At 41.8% G+C, this 21948-nt stretch overlaps 2 protein-coding genes across 2 annotated transcripts; one reads left to right on the top strand and one right to left on the bottom strand.

The window, feature by feature from the left end:
• Nucleotides 1–712: 712 nt before the first annotated feature.
• hap1 (huntingtin associated protein 1) lies at nucleotides 713–19115 on the top strand. The gene is made up of 15 exons (XM_069665568.1): nucleotides 713–1068; nucleotides 1968–2156; nucleotides 10386–10462; nucleotides 10720–10836; nucleotides 10953–11047; nucleotides 11655–11763; nucleotides 12030–12108; nucleotides 12192–12322; nucleotides 12880–12954; nucleotides 13669–13880; nucleotides 14281–14499; nucleotides 14626–14963; nucleotides 15102–15290; nucleotides 15466–15568; nucleotides 17477–19115. The coding sequence occupies exons 1-15, from the start codon at nucleotides 1041–1043 to the stop codon at nucleotides 17844–17846; spliced, it is 2331 nt and encodes a 776-aa protein (XP_069521669.1). The 5' UTR covers nucleotides 713–1040; the 3' UTR covers nucleotides 17847–19115.
• A 181-nt stretch (nucleotides 19116–19296) lies between these two features.
• Nucleotides 19297–19780, bottom strand: LOC138595356 (uncharacterized). Its single transcript, XM_069666734.1, has 2 exons — nucleotides 19528–19780; nucleotides 19297–19373 (listed from the first exon to the last, which is right to left on the bottom strand). The coding sequence occupies exons 1-2, from the start codon at nucleotides 19778–19780 to the stop codon at nucleotides 19297–19299; spliced, it is 330 nt and encodes a 109-aa protein (XP_069522835.1).
• Between the last annotated feature and the right edge of the window lie 2168 nt (nucleotides 19781–21948).

Below are 21948 nucleotides of genomic sequence, written 5' to 3'. Positions count from 1 at the left end.
CTCACACTGTATTGAATAAGACACACTCTCCCTAACTGTATGTTATTGTGTGTGTGTTATTCATATAGCGTGTGCTGCCACATGCTGTGTGTGTTTATAGGAGTGTCACAGCTATGCTGAGGAACCTGATCTGTGCACAGCTTCTGGCAGTGGAAACTTTATATTTGTGACCCTTAAACGTGGACAGGAGACCCGGACCTGCTTTGTTTGTAGTGAAAGGCTCTTTGATCAAACAAAAGGTCGGATGCTGAAACAGTTCAGATCTTTTGAAAACTGCATAATCTCAATCACTATGGGAAACTGTAGAGTTTGTGTTTTCAATTTGTATATTTCACCATGTCAAAAATAAAGACTTTCTTTGCAACTTGTGCTATATCAGAGATGCACAAGATGCACAGTAATTTAGAGCAGGGCTGCACAAATAATTTAAAATCTTTAAACTATTTGAAAAATACAGTTTGTCCCTCCTTAATTCACAAACCAGCTAAGACTTTGGTTACTCTATTTGATGTTTTTTCCCTTTGTTTTCAAACGATTGTGGTTCTATTAAATATTAAAACATGCAGTACTCAGTGAAATGATTCATTAACATACAGCCATGTATCAAAGACATTACTGCACAATGTTCCTTAAATGTTCTAATGTTTCTTCCGTCTTTTCTTCCCTCTCTTCCTCTTTGTGTTTTCCTCTCTGTAGTCATCACCCACTCAGCCAATCAGAGCCTGATGCCCTGGAAGCCTGCGTTGTCTCCCTGAGCCACCAGGGGGCCTCAGTCCCTCAGCGGGACACCCAGCTCTGAGCTTGTCTTCACCCTGAACCCTCCAGCTGCAGTCAAGCTGTCCCACCCTGCCTCCTCTCCCTCCTCCTCTTCTCATCCTGCTCCTCTTTCTCCTCCCTCCTGGCCCCCACAGACACACCTGGACTCCCAGTCAGCCTTCTCCCTCCATGAGGGACGGGGGGAGGTGGCGGGGGCCCTGGATGTGGCCCCTCAGCTTCTTCGTCCAGTTTCATCCGGGAACCTCCGGGGCTTGGAACAACAAATGCGCCATGATGTCTCAACTTTAACAGGTGAGTCACAAATCACTTTTAAAAAAACAGGATTATAAATAATGAAGACTTTTTCTAAACGTACAGATCAATGACTGTATATATAGATAGACAACGCATCTCCATCTGCTCCCATTGTACGAAATTGATGCCAAAATAGCCCCTGTGATAGGCGCTGCCATCTTGCAATGGTGACGTCGTATGGAGCCAGAGTCTGCGCAGTAGAGATCGGCGGGTGGCGCCGCTGTAGCCACTTTCGCTAACCAAAACACACACTTAACTTACCGAAAAAAACAGCGTGTTTAACGTTTCCTCTTGCCCTTCATCCTCCGCTCTGCTCACCCAAAACTGATTGGCTGCAGCTGCTGTATTTGTCAACAGAGCTGTCAATCTTGACTTTGACAGCATCAAATAACTAATTAAAAATAAAAAAAACTTGTCAGAAAAATGAACACTTGGACATAAATCAGCATGACAATAACTAGCTATAATGACAGAAAAATTTATTTGGTGTGTATTTTGATTTTATAGTTTGACCAACGTCGCACCTGTTAACATGGAGGAGGCGGGCTTTATGACCTAGGCGGGCTTTATGACCTATGCAGCCAGTCAGCAGGAGGAGCTCGAAATGTTTTGGCTTCACTTTTAGGGAGCTATCATGTCGTCCATCTATATATACAGTCTTTGGTACAGATTAAGACTTAAGAGTTATTGTACATTCATGAACACAGAACGATGTATGTCCATGGATCTATCACTAGAGAGCAGTGTGCCATTGTAAATGACATGTCAGACTTGTGGTTGTTAAAGTGCTGCATTCTTTCTCCTTCTTTCTTTTTCTCTCCTCACACATGAACCTTTATACTCATTCATTATTATAAACACACACATGTACAAACAAACACTCTCCACTTCTTCAGACCTTTGCTCTAACCTGCCGGAGTTGGAGATAGTGAGCCTCCTGTCAGAGGGTCAGCCCAACTACACTCTGCGGGCTGACAGTGTGTTTGGATACGACAATGACGACTGGCTGCACACCCCTCTGCTGCAACCAGAGGTCGCTCTGGGACTCACACACGAGCAGATTGAAGAGTCGCTTAAGTACTTCCGTGAGTGTTGTTTATTTTACTCTAAACATGCCAGTTTGTAGTGATAGGATTAACAGAGTCAGGCTCTGTAGGCTTAATTTAAATGATTACCCACTTCCTGTTTCCCAAGTGACCTCATGACCTTTGGTCAGACCTCATTCTTGGGATTTATTTTGCTCACAGTATTTACACACACACATTACTACATTGCTGACTTCATACTGGGTTTTTTGTTCAAATACATTTAACAGCTGAGCAAACATCCCAAATGTCTTTAATCAACAATTTAAATACAGAATGTGACTTCATGTGGTAACATTCAACACAAGAATCTGTTGTGTGTTACAATACAGTCAAAGAAAAACAGTACAATCACAAAGAGGCTCTGCCAACAGCTCACCAGTGTCTTTGTGGTCATTTTTAACCTTAGTTTCAAAAGTTTATAAGATTTGTTGAAAGTTTTTGGTCCAACGTTGATGATGTTCCAACAAATAGAGAAGCGGCATCAGGCAAAATGCATGAACATATTTTAAAGGAAGGTATGAGCGTGAATGTGAGGATGCTTTGTTTTTATTCTGACATTTTGTAGACTTAATGATTTATTGATTAGTCCAGAATCTTTTCAGTTGTTCTCTTGATCAGTAGCATGATATTGCGATTTCCTTCATTGTCATAGTTCCCCCGGTGGAAATGAACCTAAGTCGTTGTTTGTTTTGACACAAGTATTCAAGGCCTAATCTCCTGCCCCCTCTATGCTACGTTTTAGGAACAGATGTCAAATGTCACAAAGCTGATTATCCTGGCGTCACTTGGCTACCTAAACAGTTTCCGCTGGAGCCCCGCAGAGGAAATACCTCAATGACCACTCTGACATAACAATTAGCATCCTAGAGAAGGTTTATCATTGGTTGCACAGGTTGTCTACACTCATAGGGTGATGGGAGGTTGTCACTAACTTTAAGTCTGAGTTTGTAGTAGTGTGCATGGGTGATTTTTTTGTCTGCATTTTAGTGACAAGCTGAAAACACTGATCTGCTTTAAGAGTTAAAAGTCTTAGACATTCTGCTCATTAATTATTAGAAGAGTGTTGTGTAATGTTTAACTCACCTTTTAGAGACACTTTTTAGTTATGGTTTATATGTAGAGAGCCTCACTATAGAAAGATTTGACCTCCATTATGATTAGATGATAAGTGTCAAACAACATTCAGCACACAGATTAGATGTGCAAATATTTGTCATTTTACTTTGCAACACTATATCAGAAAGTCAAGAAACTCTGCTCTACCACACTGTATGCTTTGTAACGTGAACATGTAAATCTCCCCTATCTTAAACAGCGTTAGAGTTAAACAGCGGGCAAGTATTAATAATAAAGTCTATTATACAAATGAATCAAATACAACAAAAATTTAAACGGATTCTCAGGGAAGATCTTCTGACCGGAATTTCAAAGAACCAAACTCCCCTTGCTTTACGGTGAGAGTATTTATTGCGATTGTATGGCTGCACCCTCTTGAGGCTACGCAGGCTTTACTCAGCTGATGCCAACCCACATGTTTCTGTCAGAAGCAGGACAGACTAACCTGGTTCACTCTGATTGCGCCAGGCTGCAGAGTCTGTCTGAGTAGCAGGTGGCATATGGTGTTTGTTTTTAGCGTTCTTTACTTACTGATTCCTCCTCTCTTCCATCTGTTCCTGTTTTATTTCCAGTCTTGTGTTCACAGCTTTTTGCTTTGTCTCAAAATGGCTACACATTCTGTTCATTCAGATTAAGTGACTTCTCCTGGAGAGCTTGAATTTTGCAGTAAGCATTTTGTCTCAAATCGCACGTGATACACAGTTTTATAACCTACTATGATTGTAGTTATGGAGTGAATAAACTACAACACACATTTTAGAAAGTAACCACTAAAAACCCTGATCCATAAAGGAGCACATGGGAAATACCCACAAATCAACATAGACGTGTGGTGCGTCTGAGAGATCTCACTTGTCTGGTTAATAATAAACATTGTCTGCAGCATGCTTTATTGTCATAGTGGGGAACTGGAAGACTGCGGGTAGAGCATAACAATGTGTATATGTTGCAAAGACTTGTACTGGTGATATAGCGCTTCTTATACTCTTAGAATATTTTACAGTAGTGGGTTGAGTTGATTTCCTCAAGATCTTGTTCACATTATACTTATACTGTACTATACTTATGCTACTGCCTCTGTTTGTAGTTTATAGTCATGTTTTATAGTGAAAATGATGTTAACCTCATTCATCCAGGTGGTGTGTCTCCAGAGGGTTGATTTAAAAGGCTGGACTGTAGTGTTTTTCTTGATTTTCTCACAGGGAGGTGTTTCAAAGAGTCCCTGTCAAGTCCTTCCTTGTTATTGGGGGCAAAGTACTTTAGACATTACTTCCTTGTAGCCTTTATTCCCTTGCAAATCTTTTACTTATGTTGTTCTAGTTCTGGCTGTTAACTTTAACTGGTTGAACGACCTCTGTAGAGGCTGGAATGATTCACATTTACTGTATTTGTTTTATTCAGTTGTGCTGCCATAAAGTATTTTATTCTGCAAATGCTTGCAAAGACCGAGCACATGAAGAAATATGATATAACAGTTGGCGAAAGCTGCGTCTCCACTGTCTCTTGCGTGCAGCATTTGACCTGGAAAGAGTCTGTTTGTGACTGAAAAATGAATGAGGAGGTGAATATTTGATTGTAAGAAAACTGCTGTGTATAGGATTGCAACTGCAAGGGCAAGGGACGGACAGAGACAAGACAGTGAACATGAAGACCGGGTCTGGATCATCACTTGTAAATTCAGTGTTAAATCCTTTGGGCTGATTGGCTCTTTATAAAACGAAGCGATACAAGATGAAACAACCTGCTATCTAGGAAAACAGAATATTTACCTACTTTCTTTTTTTACAAAGAAACCTTTAGAGCCTTCATATCAGAAAACAAATAATTATATAAATTAAAACTATTGATTTCATCTTTAAACACTAAATGCATAAATATAATTAAGATAAATACTTTGTAGTTTTCTTGTCGTTTCCTCTCAGAAATTTCAGTCAAAACACTTAAAGTCATAAAATGTATCTTTTTATTGCCTCCATCAGACCCTGTCAGGTGGGTGTGTCCGTGTCTGCAGCAGAGTGATGCAGAGCCCTCTCTCTGTCTGCTATTACGTATGTGCACTGAACAAGAGCAGCCATTGGCATTAGGCGGACCCTACCATCTCCCTCAGGCTCACAGGGGTGGGTGGGCTTAATGCAGCATCCTTTAAGACTGCATCAGCTCTCCCAACCTGGATAATGTTATCAATTAAAGCCATATGATGCTCATCTTTATGTGCTTAGACAAGGTCAGTGTGATCAATATCAGCTTCTATGGTCTGTGCTTTAGATTGCTCTTCCTCCTTCACCCCTCCTCCTCTTCCTCCCCTCTCTTCTTACCCGGTAGTCCAACGTGGCCAGGTGCACGGAGGCAGGCATGACGACAGATGGCCTGTACTGTCTGAGGGATTATACATTAACACCGAGCAGCTCAGATTCCTCTGCTCACACAAACACAGGTGCATACACACACACACAGGCAGGGCAGCGGAGAGGCTTTCCTTCAACATAGCGGCCAGCAGAATGATGCTGAAGACACAGTCGATGTGTCACAGCCCAGAAGACGCACAGTAGAATCAGAAGAACGAGGGATTTAACCGAGTGACAGTTTTTCTTTCACCATGGAGGTGTGGAGCTCCTCTGCCTCTGAGGAGGAGGAAGAAGAGAAGATTGCTGCCAGTCTTGTTGAGGAAGTGGTGGAGGAAGAGAAGACCTGCCACAACAGCAATAACAATAACAATAATAACAACAACAAAGGAGGTCTTTCCCAGGAGGTGTCACAAGGTGAGATAAGAAACTGTGTGATGAGAAAAGGAAAAGGAACATTACAATAGTGAGATCAGTGAGAAAAATGAGACAACAGGCGTGAACTATAAAGTGTCATGGTTGGGATTAATCTTCCCTGCAGGTTACATAGTGCTGTTTGTGTTTAACACTAATTTGCATCGTCAAACTCTTTGTTATCCAAGTGCTTTAATACTTAATAGCGGACAGCATGTACTGCAGACTTGAGTGATGTCACTGAAGGTACATCACGCAAATGTTGAAACCGTTCAACAAAGTGCTTTTTACAGCTCTTGTCTTAACATCCTTTAGTTTAACATAAACATGCACAGAGGTTTGTGTAGGTTTGTCTTTATATTTAGCCTGAATATTTCCTCTTAGTCTGGTGAAGGTCACTGACTGTCTGTCTATGTGTGTGTGTGTGTGTGTGTGTGTGTGTGTGTGTGTGTGTGTGTGTGTGCTGCACCAGCATTATGAAGCCCTGTGTATATATAAGCAGTTTTCAAAGGCGGTCTTGTGAAGTTTTCCTTTGTTGTACTGTTATTATATGAAAGTCTGGCTTTGTAATGAAGGAACAGCTTTTTAACGCTATAGTTTAAATAATATTGGATTTTCCCCTGTGACATGGTTTGACTCTTAGAGAGGAATGAAGCTTTTGTAATTGGAGAGAATTAAATTAGTACAATGAGATTGGAGAGATGACCTCTTCCTAACAAATGGTTGCTGTTAAGCGTCCCAAACCGTTTACTTTTTGCTCTGGGGTTTAGGAGGACAATACCTGCAGGTGCATATGTTGTGCTGCTGCCCTAGATTCAGTCCAGTGTTGTCAGATGTCTTTGCTTAAACTATAAGACAATGACATACTTTGTTACATTTCCATGAAAAATAATATTTTTAGGGTGATTCCTGGCTTGCAGTGGAGATCGGTTTATATTGGGAAAATAATGTGGTTGCAGTGTTGTTAAATGGAAGCATGCTTTTGTAAAGAACATAGTTGCACATCTTAGTATAAAAACGGATCCGCTGCTTTAACCGAGCGGTTTGTGTGTGCAGGGATTCTCCTCTGTTCCTCCTCTGTACGGGCCGTTCTTTGTCTGAACGGGCATGTGGCAGACGAAGCGCACGAATACTGCGACACGGGCACCCCTCCAAAAAAACAGGACACTCTGGACAAATTCTAGCCTTTCTGTTATGCAATAGGATAAATAAAACAGAAAGATTGTCAGTGCACATACTTCATCTGTCTTTGCAGGAATCCCATTGTAGCGTGTGCTCTGTGATGTGTGGACGTCTGTATTGCTGGGATCTCAACGCTGAGATCCAGGCGTGGTTTAAACCAATCAAAAAGGATCTGAAGATGATAATTTAAGTTTTTAATAAAAATGTTTTGGCATTATAAAATGTTTATACACTTAAGACCTTACACTCTTTGTCCAGACAGATCTACATTCAGAATGTCAGTAACAAAACGGACATTTTAGTGTACCTACGTCAGTAGGGATATAGGTACAGTATTAGGCTAGCAGTTCAACGTATCGTCTGGATTAGGCTCAACAAAAAAGCCTAAAACCTGGCAGTGCAGCATCTCTTCTGCTGATCTGCTCTACGCTGAGGCCGGCAGGTCAGAGAGGAAATAGACCAGGTTCTTTGCCAGGTTAGACTTTATGCGTGTACATTTTAGGTGCTTGCAGAAAGCTGCATCCATTAAAGTACATATTCCAGATCCCACAAAATGTCCCAATAACATGATGCTTAAAAGAAGAGTTACAGCATTATAACCCTCGTGCATAATAAGCAGCAGCACTAGACTAGGGCAGGCTGACATTAAGTGAATAAATATGTTGTTATTGTATTGTGCTCTATGAACAGGAGTCTGAAACAGCTGACAGTCCTGCAGCTGACTTTGTTTTAGAGCTATAATCCACTTACAGAGTATAATAGGATATAAGGAAGTTGAACTATTATCTGATTAACCTTTTGTTAATTTATTAATAGAATGTAATTTCATTATGCACTTAACCCTTTAGTGCTCAAGAAGACTTATTGTTATTCTGTCAGCTTAAGTTTAAAGTACCTTAACAAGATAATTTGGTAGTAATTAGTACATTTAGTAAGTGTTAACAATCAGCCAGCAGGATCTTGTTATCAGAAATGATATGATGAAACTCTTTGTGATTAGAATATCTATGAAGAGGTTTTTAGTTGTGTAATAAACCAAATTAATTTGGAGTCTTCAGAGTTCATTCTTGAGATTGAATTAGCAAAATAATTTCATCTGAAGCTCGATTAAAAGCTGCTGCAGCACTTTAATCGTATGATGAGGATCTTTGTCTGCAGACGGCGTTTGGTTTGTGGTCGAAGTGTCATAGATGTTCGATCGTCCATGCTGCTTGTTGTTTCCGCATTCCTTTTCATCTGATGAGTTTAAACATTAACTCTCCAATAAATCCCCTCACAGCACCATGGTAATGTTTTATGTCATATATTCCCTGGTCAGCTGCAGTACACTTTATGCTGCAATAGACCCGGGCACTGATCCAAGGTTAGATTCTTTCCATTAGATTGATTAGACACTGATACAGCTCTCAAATCACTGTGTTTCCAGGCCAAATTCGAGGACCTCGATCTAATTACTTTGCTGTATGGCAACCTCCCGTCTCTTTAGCCCAGCTAAGCTTTCTACCAAAGAACGACAACATAACGGATTTTGATTTAGAGGTGTGCAGTCATTAAGATTCATTGTGAGCTAGTTCAGGCAGATTTTTTACATCCTTAAACAGAGACAAACCAGCTGCAGAATAGCCCCCACAATTGCAAGTAGTTTTATAGTAAGTAGCACAAAAATGGAATGTTACAAATGGTAAATGGACCGCACTTACTGTATGTATCGGCTTTCTACTCTCTCGATCACTCAAAGTGCTTTTACACCGCACATCTCATTCACCTTTCACACACTAGTGCTGGGAATTATGACTCTTTGAAGGGAGCCGGATCTTATGACTCTGAGACTTATGACTTTCTTTCGAACGGCTCTTGGAAAGGAACAGAGTCATAAGATCCGACGTGAGAGAGTGGTCAGACTCATGCATTATATTCCCCCATGTCAACACACGCATATTTAAAATTCTGCACTAAAATTTAAAAGGAAACGGCAGAATAATGTTTGGACAATAATTTATACCTTACACTCTGTATGACTACAAAGATGTCAACAACCAAAAAACAACTTGGCGGAGGGTTATAATGTTGCTCGTTGAGTTGCAGTCATAAAAAGCTGCCCTGCTGGTGGTAATTCGGCATAAAGGGGAGTGGATCTCGGCTGGGCAGTGAAATTTGGGAACAACTATAAAATGAATGGCTCTCACCTACACCTCAATTCCCGCCGTTAGCACCAAAGGGCCGTTCAAAAGAATCAAATCGTTTGCGAATCGCACATATTCACACAATAATGTCGGTGCCATGCATTTTTATACCTGATGGCTATGCCTCAGGAGCAACCAGGGCTACAGTGTCATACCCAGGGATATGTAGACAGGAGGAGCTGGAGATCGAACCATCAACCTCCCTAGTGGAAGATAACCGATATTTTTAATGACTTAAAACCTTGTTAGGAGGTAATAACCTTTGAAATTACAATGAGTGTGTTTTAGTGTTTGGCTCTCATACAGTTCTTTAATCGCTTTGATTAAGCATCCAACATCCCCTCTAGAGCTAACCTGAACAAAAGACAGTTTGAACTTCCATTCATTTGTTTACGTCCGATTCAAATTGGACGCAAACAATCGGATTTAAACCAAGTTGCAGGTCAAAAGGCAGTCACTGCGTTCCCATGCTATACATGTCCCGCTGGTATGGACACAGTCAGATAAGCCCTAGCTGTGTCTCCTGATGAGCTATATCTGTGTCCAGGAGAACGAGGTCTTTTCAGGCGTCTTATCTGGGCTAAAAAGGATCAGGCTAAGAGGATCAGTACGTGGCTGACAGCATAGAGATGTTGTGGTCTGTATCTGTGGGATCTTTAAAAAGAAACAAGACTGAGTCAAGGCGTCATTCATACAGAGATTTCTGCTTTCAGTCTCTGTGAGTTGTTGGTGTTTTTACAGGTGTATATTAAATAGTAATAATGTGACAAGGTCGTGACTATGAGGGCAGCCTCTCTGTCTTCTTTAGGAAAATCAAGAAGAAACTTAAAAGCACAAGCCATGGGATTTGATCGGCAAGTTGATTATTAAAACTGCTCAGACACAGAAATATCCTCTCACTTAATAAAATGAAAGCGGCTCTCTAACGTTGTTGTCTACAGGCCTGTTTACACCTCCATTCATTATTCCCTCTCTCCCTCCTCCCACAGTGCTGTGCTCAGACAGAGTGGGCCAGGTCACCAAGACGTATCATGACATCAAGGCAGTCACCCACCTACTGGAGGAGGTAAGAGAGAGACACACAAAGCAGATGAATGGGATTATAGAGGATTATAGCTATCTGCCTCGCTGACCACCATGTTTGTTGACCCTCTCTGCACTATTGTTCCGGTCAGTGCCGTCAGAAGGAAGTAAATAAAACAGAGCTACAGTTTGATTTTCCTCAAAAAACAGTGATTGTTTACCTGCCAAATAAAAAACCCCATAAATGAGCCATACAATTTTGAATTTCCAGTAAAATACGCATTTTGTGTCACTTTGCAGAAAGAGCGTGATCTGGAGTTAGCAGCGCGGATCGGCCAATCCCTCCTGAAGAAGAACCAAGAACTGACCTCACGTAATGAAATGCTGGATGAACAACTTGAAATTGCAAAAGAGGAGGTACAAACAAACCTTATGATGCAACCGCAATGAAATACATCATCAGTGTTATGTTATAATTGTGGAGCTCATGTAGCCTGCAGAGCTTTAGTGATATCCGCTGACGTTCTTTCTAGATTGCTCAACTGCGTCATGAGCTCACGATGCGAGACGACCTCCTTCAGTTCTATGCGAGCACTGAGGAGGTGGAGAACTCTGAAGCGCACTCACTGTGAGTTTACACACACAAACACACACAAGACATGATTGTACGCAGAGCTTTAGGAATGATACCACTGGTCATTTTTAGCTTCAAATCATAGTATTTAGTTTATTCTAAAGTGAAGTGTAGGTTTGTGACTTGCTCGATGTAGATAAGATTTACTGATATTCATGCAACTAGTTACTTGAATGGATCTTATTTTCTGTTTAAAAACACAGTTCAAGCTTTCAACCTAAACAGTGTTACCACAACACAATTCTTTTCACGCAGTCTTCCTGCTATAATCATTGAGTGGTACAAATGAAGTCCTTAAAAGTGTTTCATCCTCCTCAGTCAGTGTGTGAGTAAACGTGCGTCAGAACTCCACTGATCCTCTCAGCGTTTCAAGCTAAGCTGTCTGCTCGACTCTTTCACATCAGCAGTTAATAATAATGACCTATGTTATTACCACTCTGTTAATTAACGTTCTCTTTTCATTTATTTTCATAGCAACACTTTCACCATTGTTGATCATTTTTTTGCCGTTTTTGCTCAGATGTCTTTCAAAGCCATTTTTTTGTGAGTGAGGAAAAAAGAAAGATATCTTATGCAGACAAATGTTTTTATTTTGTTGTAGGATGAAAAGGAATAGTTCATGCACTTCTCTCAGCAACCTCGTCCACTACGACTTCCTGCAGCATAAGCTGAAGGATTTAGAGGATGAGAACCGCAAACTGCGAATAGAGGTAAGAAAGTTCTCAAAGATCTCACAGTCACACTTACAAGATAAATGAGCACATTTTTATGGTCTAATAAAATATCAAATTTAGCCTTTGTTATTGTTCTACGAACTATTTTATACCATTAGTAATGTTTATTTTCAGAGACTGGTTGAAAATGCATTGATCCCACAATGGGGAAATGTATGGTTTCTAATAAATCAGTGTTTACTACATTTGGTGCAGTAACACTGATTGTTTATCACAGCTTTTTTATGACATTTTCTCTGCAGGCCAATGAGCTCACAACAGAGACGACCAACTACGAGGAGCAAGAACAGGAGCTGATGATGGTGTGTGTGGATGAGCTCAGTAAGTGTTCCCTGGTTTTAACACATGAAAATAAAGCTGAGACGATCAGATGCAGGTTTATTTACAGGACTTTTGTGTTTCAGCGTCTGTCAATAAGCAGGTGGTCGACCTGTCAGAGGAGCTGGCACGCAAAGTAGAGGACACTCTCCGACAACAGGAAGAGATCAGCTCACTGCTCGCGCAGATTGTTGACCTGCAGGCCCGATGCAAAGGGGTGAGGGAAACACACACACACACACACAAGCCCCTTATGTACTGCCAGTTTAAGGCAGGATTATTACGCCTCTCTTATGTTTCATCATCTAAGTTGAGTTCACGGAGGCGGAATGGTGGAGCGAAGTCGTTCCACCTCTGAGCCGGCATTGGAGGTTGGAACTGAGGCGGAACAGAGGTGGAACAGTGTCTGTGTCTGTGTGTGTATTTGAGGCACGCGCTGTTTGTTTACACCTTGCGCACGTTTTGCTTCCACAATGCAGGAACACTGTAAAAATACACCCTGGGGCGGCTTTACGCCAGCGTTTGCATAGTCCAATGTAAAATGGTAAAGCATCAATGATGGCAGAGCTTCGTTACGGTGCTGAGGTGGAACCGCAGTGTAAAAAGGGCTACAGATACTCTAGTCAAGGTGTCATCAAGAACCATACATAAAACAGACTTTTTAAAGAGTTATGTTCAAAATATTTTGAGTCCTTGCCATCAAAGGTTCCCATGTTTATACAAATTGTGTGTGTGTCAAATCACAATAAAACTCTCTTCTCTCTGCCCCCCCAGCTCACCAATGAAAATGACGAGTTCAACCAAAACCTGAGCGCCTCCCGTGAGGACCAGCTGCGACTTAAATCAGAGGCAAGACGCTTACAATCACTTTAACATAGAGATGGTTTAATACTCTGTTAACTACAGATACCAGTGGAAATACCTAAACTTGCTAAGAGTACCAAACCCTTATCCTAACCAGCAGGGGGCAATAAGATTGCTTGTGTTGAACTTGGCACTGAAGCCTTGCATACTTTATACATCAACATTTTACTGCTGGGATTTTGCTCACCTTACACTCCCTGCTTACAACAGAACACTGTTGTTGTTTGATATCATCAAGTGGCAAATACCACAACACTCTAAACGTGTTGTTGCTGCTGGCAGCCATAATACATCCATTGTGGCAGCCCAGTCCGACTTGCTGTGTAGGCTTCTGTCTTAGAGCAGCAAAATTTCCTCTGTTTTTTTTTTCTCCTTTCCAAAAGGCCTCAGTTAGAATGTGGAAACTTTAAACATGACGGGGTCACGTGAACATTTAAAAAGTGGGCTTGGCGATATCAAGGACTGCAAAGTGTAAAAGGAGCAGAGATACAGTACTACAGATTATTGATATGCACATTAATTACTCTGTGAGCCTTTAAATTATTACCCAGAACCCCCTTCTCTGCATCCCCACACAGTCCGTGCATCCTTACAGAAGAACACTCAAACCATAATTTCTCAGTATTCACCTCTTACATTGTGGATGGTACTAGTTTTTCCTGTACTTGAGTTTGACGGTTATGTCTCCCACGTCTTCAGCTCAAGGACCTGCAGGACAAGTACTGTGAGTGTGAGGACATGCTGCGCGAGGCTCGAGAGGACATCAAGAACCTGCGGAACAAAAGCCTCCCCAACAGCACGGTGCAGCGCTACACTGCGCTGGCCTCCGTCCTCCCCATGGATTCCCTGGCTGCAGAGATAGAGGGCACCTTCCGCAAAGGCCTGGACACCCCGGCTCCCTCCGAGTACAGGTGTGTCTGGCATTTCAAACTAATCAACAATCCTCCTGAGTCTCACACATACCAACAGATATAATTACGCGTTTGATCTCACTGAAAATGACAGCAGATAATGGGTGGTGCTGCAGGGCTGGTTTGAGAACTGTCTGAGGGTGTCTTCATATTTTAAGCCTGTACACTTGTTGGAATGTCTTTTAAATGGCATAAATCCAAGATGACTACAGCAGTAACTTCCTGCACACAGAGCACTTAGTTTTGACTAGACTTTAGATTTTACATTTAAAAACTATTTTGTATTCTTACGTTGTTGTTCGGTGATTGAACTGTTTTTCCAATGTGTCTGCATTTGAGATTCACAACAATGATTGGGTTTAACCGACTATGGTCTCCCATGCCCTGTTTCTCCTGGCAGGAACCACCCCTGGCGTGTGTTTGAAACCGTGAAGGTAGTGAACAAGGCCGTGAGGTTGCGGTCTCAGTGCCCCTCCCCGGGGCTGCCAGGCTCCAGCCCTTTATCCACTCGCTCCAGTTGTGCCAGCACGCCAAGAACAAGCTATTATGGCTCCGATAACATCAGCATCACTCTGGAGGACAAGCCCAGCTCTAATAATGCTCAGAAAGAAGACAACAGGTAGGTTACAGTGTATGTTCTTGCACTAATTTAGCATTCAGTAGCTTGAAACAGTGAGTGTTTTTGCGACATGGGGTAATAACAGGTCGGAACCAGTTAAAAGACCTTCCCATCTGTTTACCACAGTGTCAGTGGGCCAAAGCGACTGGGCCAGCCAGGCACACCAGGAGGCCACGACTTGGAAGCGGCGTTGCGCAGCCTGTCAGCTCGTCAGCAGAACCACTCCTCTGAGCGGCCTTTCTTTGACGTGGAGCGAGAGCGTAAACTTCACGCCTTGGTAGCAAACTGCGAGGAGGGCGAGTGCTCCAGTGGCTTCCTGACACCAAACGACAGCCTGGTCTCCAGCCCAGCAGCATCCACAGGCACCAACTACTCCAACGGCAGCTCACGGCACTCCTGTGGCTCTTCGGGGGGATCCAGGTCCTACCTGCCCGACCGCCTGCAGATCGTCAAACCTCTGGAAGGTAAAAGCTGGGACTATGGAACATTATACCCTGTTTAAAATCAGCAAATGGTTATTTCATGTTGAAAATAAGTATTTCTATATAAAGAACATATCCCTTCATTCTATTCCAACTTGTCCCTCTGACTCTCCCCATCAGGCTCGGTGACTCTGCACCATTGGCAGCAGTTGGCCAAACCAAACCTGGGAGGCATCCTGCACCCACGTCCAGGCGTCCTGACTAAAGACTTCAGGGAGCTGGAGGTGGACATGCAACACATCTACAGTCTGAACGACCTGGAGGAGGACGAGCCTGACCTGTCGCAGCTCTCTGGAGCTCATGGCATGGGTACGACACATGCTGATACACAGCTCCACTGGCTTTGTCATTTCTGATCACTTCATGAATTCCATGTTTCCTGCTTTCTCTCCTTTTCTCTTTCTCTATTCTCTTATAGTTTGTCATTCAATTAAATTCTTCATGTGTAGTTTAATTTGCCTTCTCTCCCTCCATGACCTCACAGTCTCTCCATCCGGTCCAAACCTCCCTCAGACCTCTCCCACACATACCATTACCACCTGCCAAGTCCTCCAACCCTCCCTCCTCATCCCCTCCTTCTCCACTAGGTAAGAATACACACACTGTTCATGTGCCTTTGTGCTTTTTTGAGAATGGTGTGGTTATCTTGGTAATTTCATCACAGCTGTGATCAAGCAAATCTTTCTCCTGGATAATGAAATTACGTCTATAATGAATAATGACTTTGTATTGCTGTGATTACCCTGAGTTGCTGTAAATGCTGAACAAGGAAGATAATTCTGTGTTCATTAATCCACAGCGTTTTTGATAGTCCAGTTTTTTTGTGGATATTTCCGATTTCCTCTCTTCTATCCTTCTTTTTCTCCCCACTCATCTTCTGCTCTTTACTCCCCGTAGTGACAGAAAACGCCTGTCGAGGCTCTTTCTCCAACTTTAAAAGGAGCCTTCGGGGCAAAGTAAGAGTTGAGGGTTAAGGAATCATCATGACTGCTTGATTTCAGTAATAATGACTGAGGCTTGTCACCATGTTTGTTTAACTAAATAAGATCAAGGTTAAACATTTTAAGACTCCCCTGCCTAACCTTTAAGAAGTAATAGCATACACTGAAGACATCATACATCAGTGCTTCTGTTAAACACCCTTTGCTTCCTAACATTTAACTTAATGCTGATGAGCTGTTACATCTGTTGTACTTGTTTGTGCTCCACACATACTCTTTGCATGTAACACAACATGTTTAGTGTTTCTCTCTCTTCTAGGTTATTTCTGCAAACCATCAGATCCAGATTTACTTTACTGCCACGCTAACATCATGTTCTTTACCCATCTTACAGGAACTAACAATGAATTGACTAACTGTAACTGTTTTCATGGCGTTTTTTTTTATTATTTGTGTTGTTAACCTGCATGTTTGTGCAACAGAGTGGTGTACTACAAAGCAAGATTAGACGGTTAGCCAGATCTGTTGAGCCTTAACCCGGGGTTTTCTGTGCCACGAAGCTCTCTCTGCAAAGCTAACCTCGGCTGTAAATCGCCGCCCTTTCATTAATTATGTCCTGACGATGTTCTCTGTGGGTAATATACTGTAGATCCTCAGCTGAGTTTATATGTAAATGTAAACTTTAGGAACTGTGACGTTACACAGAACTACGCCGTGCAGTTACAGTAGCACATAATGTATGCATCGCATACCCCCTCCAGTTTCCCTCTTCTCTTTTTACCTGTTTGCTTCAGGTAAAATTCCAGCAGATCATCCAAACAGTAAAAGAGCGATGAGGACACAGCTCCAAGGACACTGCATCACGTTTTATTCTTGGTCCTAATTTCCTGCCAAGTCTGTTTTACGCGGCTGTTTTTGCAGCTGAAACGCAGATAATAAAATTGATGAGTCTGTAGTTGAATTATATATTTGGACAAATACTGAAGTTATTTCCTCACTTTTTTCATGTAGTAAAAGTATCCGACCTAACTGTCCTGTCCCTGACTATACTGAAATCATTTGTACCATAGTTAAAGTGTTTGTTACATTATAAAGAAACGAGAGGCACTGAGAGCATTTTATGTGGTGAAATAAATACATTAATTTATTTAAAAAAAAATAATACATTCATCTCTTGCCTTATTGCAGCAGCAGTGTGGTTTTTACCGTAATAACTTTTTATATAATCCTCATCGCTTCTCATTCAAAGAGTCTGTCTGAAGCAGACAGACGATGATCGCTCCTTTTAGTGCGGAAGAAGCGTCAAATGATGCGTAAAACGCTGTGAGCGCGCACAGAGCCTGAAGCAGAAATCCTGAGTTAACAGAGAAAGTTCATAACCACCTTTGTGATATCCGTGATCTCTAACTGGGGCTTGAGGCTTTGTTGACAAGCTTACAAGAAAGCCTGGGTATGTTGAACTTGCTTCATAGTACACCCAAGAGGAGCAGCTTAGAACGATTATTTATTGTGTTGTATTTCTGTTTTTAACTATGATTTTCTTTCTGTTTGCAGCCTTCACTCTTTCGGCCTGCCACCTTGTCGGAACTGTGAGCTCGTGAGCACTTCATCTCCATCTCACACACAGCACTTTGGCCAGGGAGGCCGGACCACCACCACCACCACCACCACAAATGTCACCACTTCACGACTGGGACTCGTGCAGCTGCTGCAGGAGCGCGGCATCTCAGCCTCTCGTCAACCCCATCACAACCTGCACTACAGCGAGAGCTCAAAATCTTCACGCTTCTTAACGAAAGACAGAAGTGGAGGCTCAGGCTCGACGGACAAAGAGGGGAGAAGGAACATTTTCAGTTTGAACTTGGTGGCAAAGCTTCAGAGTCTGGGGCTGCACAGGGTGGCAGCCTGGGGGATGAAGGGATGATATGACGCAGAGAGAGAGACAGACGTCCCCAGACGGTTTGATGAGGGCACAGGTTCACTCCTCTGTCTTTCAGCAGAGTGACTGTGCATCATGATTCAGACTGAGCAGTTCAGTGCTCACAGCTCTGCTGTCTTGTAAAGCCACATAAAGTGCTAGAGCCATAAGTTAACCTGTCTGTAGTGTACAGTAATATTATTTTCGATGAATGTGTGTACAGTCGTAGTGTGTACATTTGCGTGTGACATCATCATCTCAGGACATCTCCTGATCACCAGTTTGTTTGACTGCAACCTGATGTATGTACTCTTTTTACACAAAAAAAGAAACATATGAAGAAAACATATTTTTATACTTTGTGTTGTGATTATCATTTTACACTTTACCTGCCACTGGTTAAAAAAAACGCATCACCTGTGTTTCTTTGTGAGTTTCCAAAGCGGAACATCAGCTGTGTGTGTGTATAACAAAGAAAAATACTACGAGCTGTAAATTATTGTTAGTTAAAACCACAAACCAAACCAGTGCTGTCACACTGAAGATCATTCACGTGCACTCAATCACACTCCGGTCTTCCTGCTTATCTTTAGCTGCTACATTGCATGTTGTACATAAGGCTGTAAAATATACGAAATTAAATACTTGAGAAGTTGATCAAAAAAGCATTGCAAAGACACCGACTGAAACATCTTGATATCCTGCAGCTGTCTGCTCTACATGTTGTCATGGCTGCATACAGCAAAGTATCACCTGACAGCTGTTTGAATTTCTAAACCTTGTGGACTTTATCTTGAGCTAAAACTCACCAAAAACAGATCAGGTTTCCCACGCTGCATCAAAGACATTGACAAGCAATATGTTTATATATATATATATATATATGTATATTGTACTGCTAAAAATCTTGCTTGTGAAATTCTGCTGTATTTAATGTCATCAGGGGTTTTGAAATCTCTGGGATATAAATGAACTCAACAGTTGTTTTGTGAATTCTCCATGATGTTTTTTTAAAGGCCGCTAGAAAATTATTATTTAACCAGCATGTTTTTCATAACTTTTCTGAACAATGAACTGTAGCATAAGGCATAGGATACTGTAGATTAAAAAGGGAAGAATCATGAACACAGGTAATGATCATTTGTGTTGTGACTTAAATCAACCAAACCTCTGTTTCTCTGCACTGCTGTTCGCTCTATTGTGTTTGCATCACAGCTGTATGTGTGTTTGTGTGTGTACATTTTTACCACCTGTGGATAAAACTTTGCATTTCCACCCACTGCAGTTTTGTCTTTTATTACTAACAACAATGAATGAACACAAATGAATCTTGTGATGAATCTGCAGAATAGTTTATTTATAAGGTTTCAGGGAAAGTAAAACATTGACTCCAGATATAACCTGAACAAAAAGCAGGAAGTCTGAGCTCTCAGGTTGTTGTTGGTCCTGTTGCGTCTCACTCCGCCTCCCGGCGTCCAAAGTCCACCCAGCCCTGGTAGTCCCGATCCAACATGCAGTCAGAGCTCATCATCTCTGTGAACAAACCATTCCTACATGAACCACACACACAGCGTTCAGTTCACACATCAGAGTGTCCTCCTGGATCCCTGCCCACTCTCTTTTATCTTTTTGACAGAAGCGAAGCAAAACAAAGCAAAGATCTCCCACACCCCGACCCACAGCATACCTGAAATTGCTTGCATTATTTGCTTGGTCATAATCTCGCGTTCATCCTCTGATAGGTGTGTCCGTCTCTGCGTCCGTGTGGAGTGAGCCTGGGGCGCTGGCGCCTGTTTGGTGGCGGAGTCTCTGACTTTCATCCTCTTGGCTAGAAGCTGCTGCAGGGCATTGGAGTCTTTCGCCTCTCCGGGTGAGGAGGCTGCACCGGTTATGAGCAGTGCCACCAACAGTGCAAACACCACAACAGCTTTACCCGACATGTCTGTGTACAAGAAGAAAGAAAGTCAGATTTTTATTCACTCAAAGTTACAAAATAAGGAACTGTAAAACAAATGACTATACCTGAGGATGAGATATGTGCTCAATGGAATCCAACAAGAGTCTCACTTCAGTTGCAGTCCTGGTGACTCTGGACACATCGCCTCTTTTATACCACAAGTTAGGTGTGAAAAATCAAAGCCTGACAACAGGGGTCACTGATTGATTGGTGGTCGGATGCATTGGGAGGATGTGCGTAAAGGAAACGATGGACCACTACATCCACAAACCCATTATCGGGCCTTTCACTTACCTGGAAAGGTGTTTTTTGCTCCTTGGTAACAGTAAAACGAGTCAATGTGTTTACAGAAGCAATCCAATACTGCTTTAGAGGCCTGAACAGGTGATCTGATGCATCTGTGTGGCCACTGGATTGGAAAACTTGGCTTTGAAGGGTTAACACATCAACTATCTTATCAGATATCAAATATGGCACTTTTATTCAAACAGATCTAATATGTGGGAACAATATGTGGCCAAATGAGGTGTTCCCATTTCTGTGGTACATCTATTTGCCTTCCTTTAAACACTTTTTGGGCTTTGCATCCTACAAAATAAGAGCTGGATGATTATAAATCAGACAAAAACCCAAGGGTGTATACTCTAATGATTGGTTTGAGGTGATTATTGCCTTCGTAATGTCATGTTGTGATCTGGACTTTCCTCATGACGTACACTCTACCCTCTAAGTGAGAAACACTACAGAGCTTAGTTGACATAAGCGTTGTTTACATACTGTATAGATCTTTGTGCTGGTCATTGTGTGTCCTGTTTCCACTGACAACATGTAAACTGTCTACAAAAGCAAAAAGCAACATGAACATAGCCTGAAAATATTTCCTAGCAGGCAGTGAAAGCATCATCTGTCAGCTGGATTTCCTCCGTATTAATGACTGAGGGATTATCTGCTACACTTTAATTTATACAATGAGAAGAAGTGACAGCAGCACAATGGAGAGAAGAGAATGCACATGCATACGTTCACAGGCAGATTAAAAACAAATGAAACCCTGCTCTGCAGACATGATCCCTCAGGTTGTTCAAGTGATACCTATAACCTTTGTTTGACCTCAGTCTTTAGGTTTATAATCCTGTGATAAAAAGACAATCACAGGTCGTAAGATTTGACATTAATGCTCTCACTAGACTGGCGCGACACACCCACCCATCAGTGAAATCTTATGAACATACCAGACAACACACACTGCAGACGGCTTCCTTTGACCTATAGCCCGGGTTACATTAGCACAGTGTGAGACAGCAGACACTCGTCACTCCTTTTTGTTTTTTCTCTCTGGTCTGACTTTTGGTTTTTGGTCCTTGAAATGTCAAAAAAAGTACAAAAAAGCAGCAACATTTATTCAAAGAAGGCAAAGACAGATATGTTATTAGTCCTAACTGGTAAATACAATTTTCAACTATAGGTAGAACTGCAATGTAAAACTTTTAGATTAGTGAAAGTCCCAGTCGCAGAACATTGGCATGTCAAGTGTTACCTGTCACTTTGATATGATGGGTGTGTCCGACAGAGGATTGAGATGGTTTTTAGATTCCTGTGTCAATCTTTTCAGGAAGTTTGATGCTGACTGAAAGTTTGATAAGCTTCCAGATAAAAAGAGGTGTGACTCTGTGTTTGTGTGTGTTTGTGTGTGTGTGTGTGTGTGTGTGTGTGTGTGTGTGTGTGGGTGTGTGTGTGTGTGTGTGTAGGCGGCTCAGGTGTTAGGTTATGCATGGAGACTTGTGCTTCCTAAATTACTAATTGTGTCAATGACCTTTCATTCTTGTGTCTACTCCCTCTGCTTCTCTGGAAATATGCTTAGCTGTTCTAAGAAAACAAAGAACAATTAAGAAGAACCCGTTTTTTAATGACCACATACAAGTTCCTCAACTATGCTTTTCAAAGGTTTAATTTTACTTGCATCAAAGTTTGAGACAAGAAGAGTATTAGAGTGAAAACCTGCAAATGGCGTTTTTTAGGCCCTCCGAACATCAAGCAGAGAATTTATGACAGTAAAAATCATTAACTTAACTAACAGACATTTTAAGAAAAGGTATTGAAGAAAAGTCAAATTGAGTTAAATAATATATAATACGCTTGTGATTTCTTCCG

Source organism: Semicossyphus pulcher, unplaced genomic scaffold (genome assembly GCF_022749685.1).
Source record: "Semicossyphus pulcher isolate SPU_LCO1_2020_fin unplaced genomic scaffold, fSemPul1.0.p SCAF_17, whole genome shotgun sequence".
NCBI lineage: Eukaryota > Metazoa > Chordata > Actinopteri > Labriformes > Labridae > Semicossyphus > Semicossyphus pulcher.
Note: the sequence above shows the minus strand (reverse complement) of the source record. Positions and strands in the feature narration are given on the sequence as shown.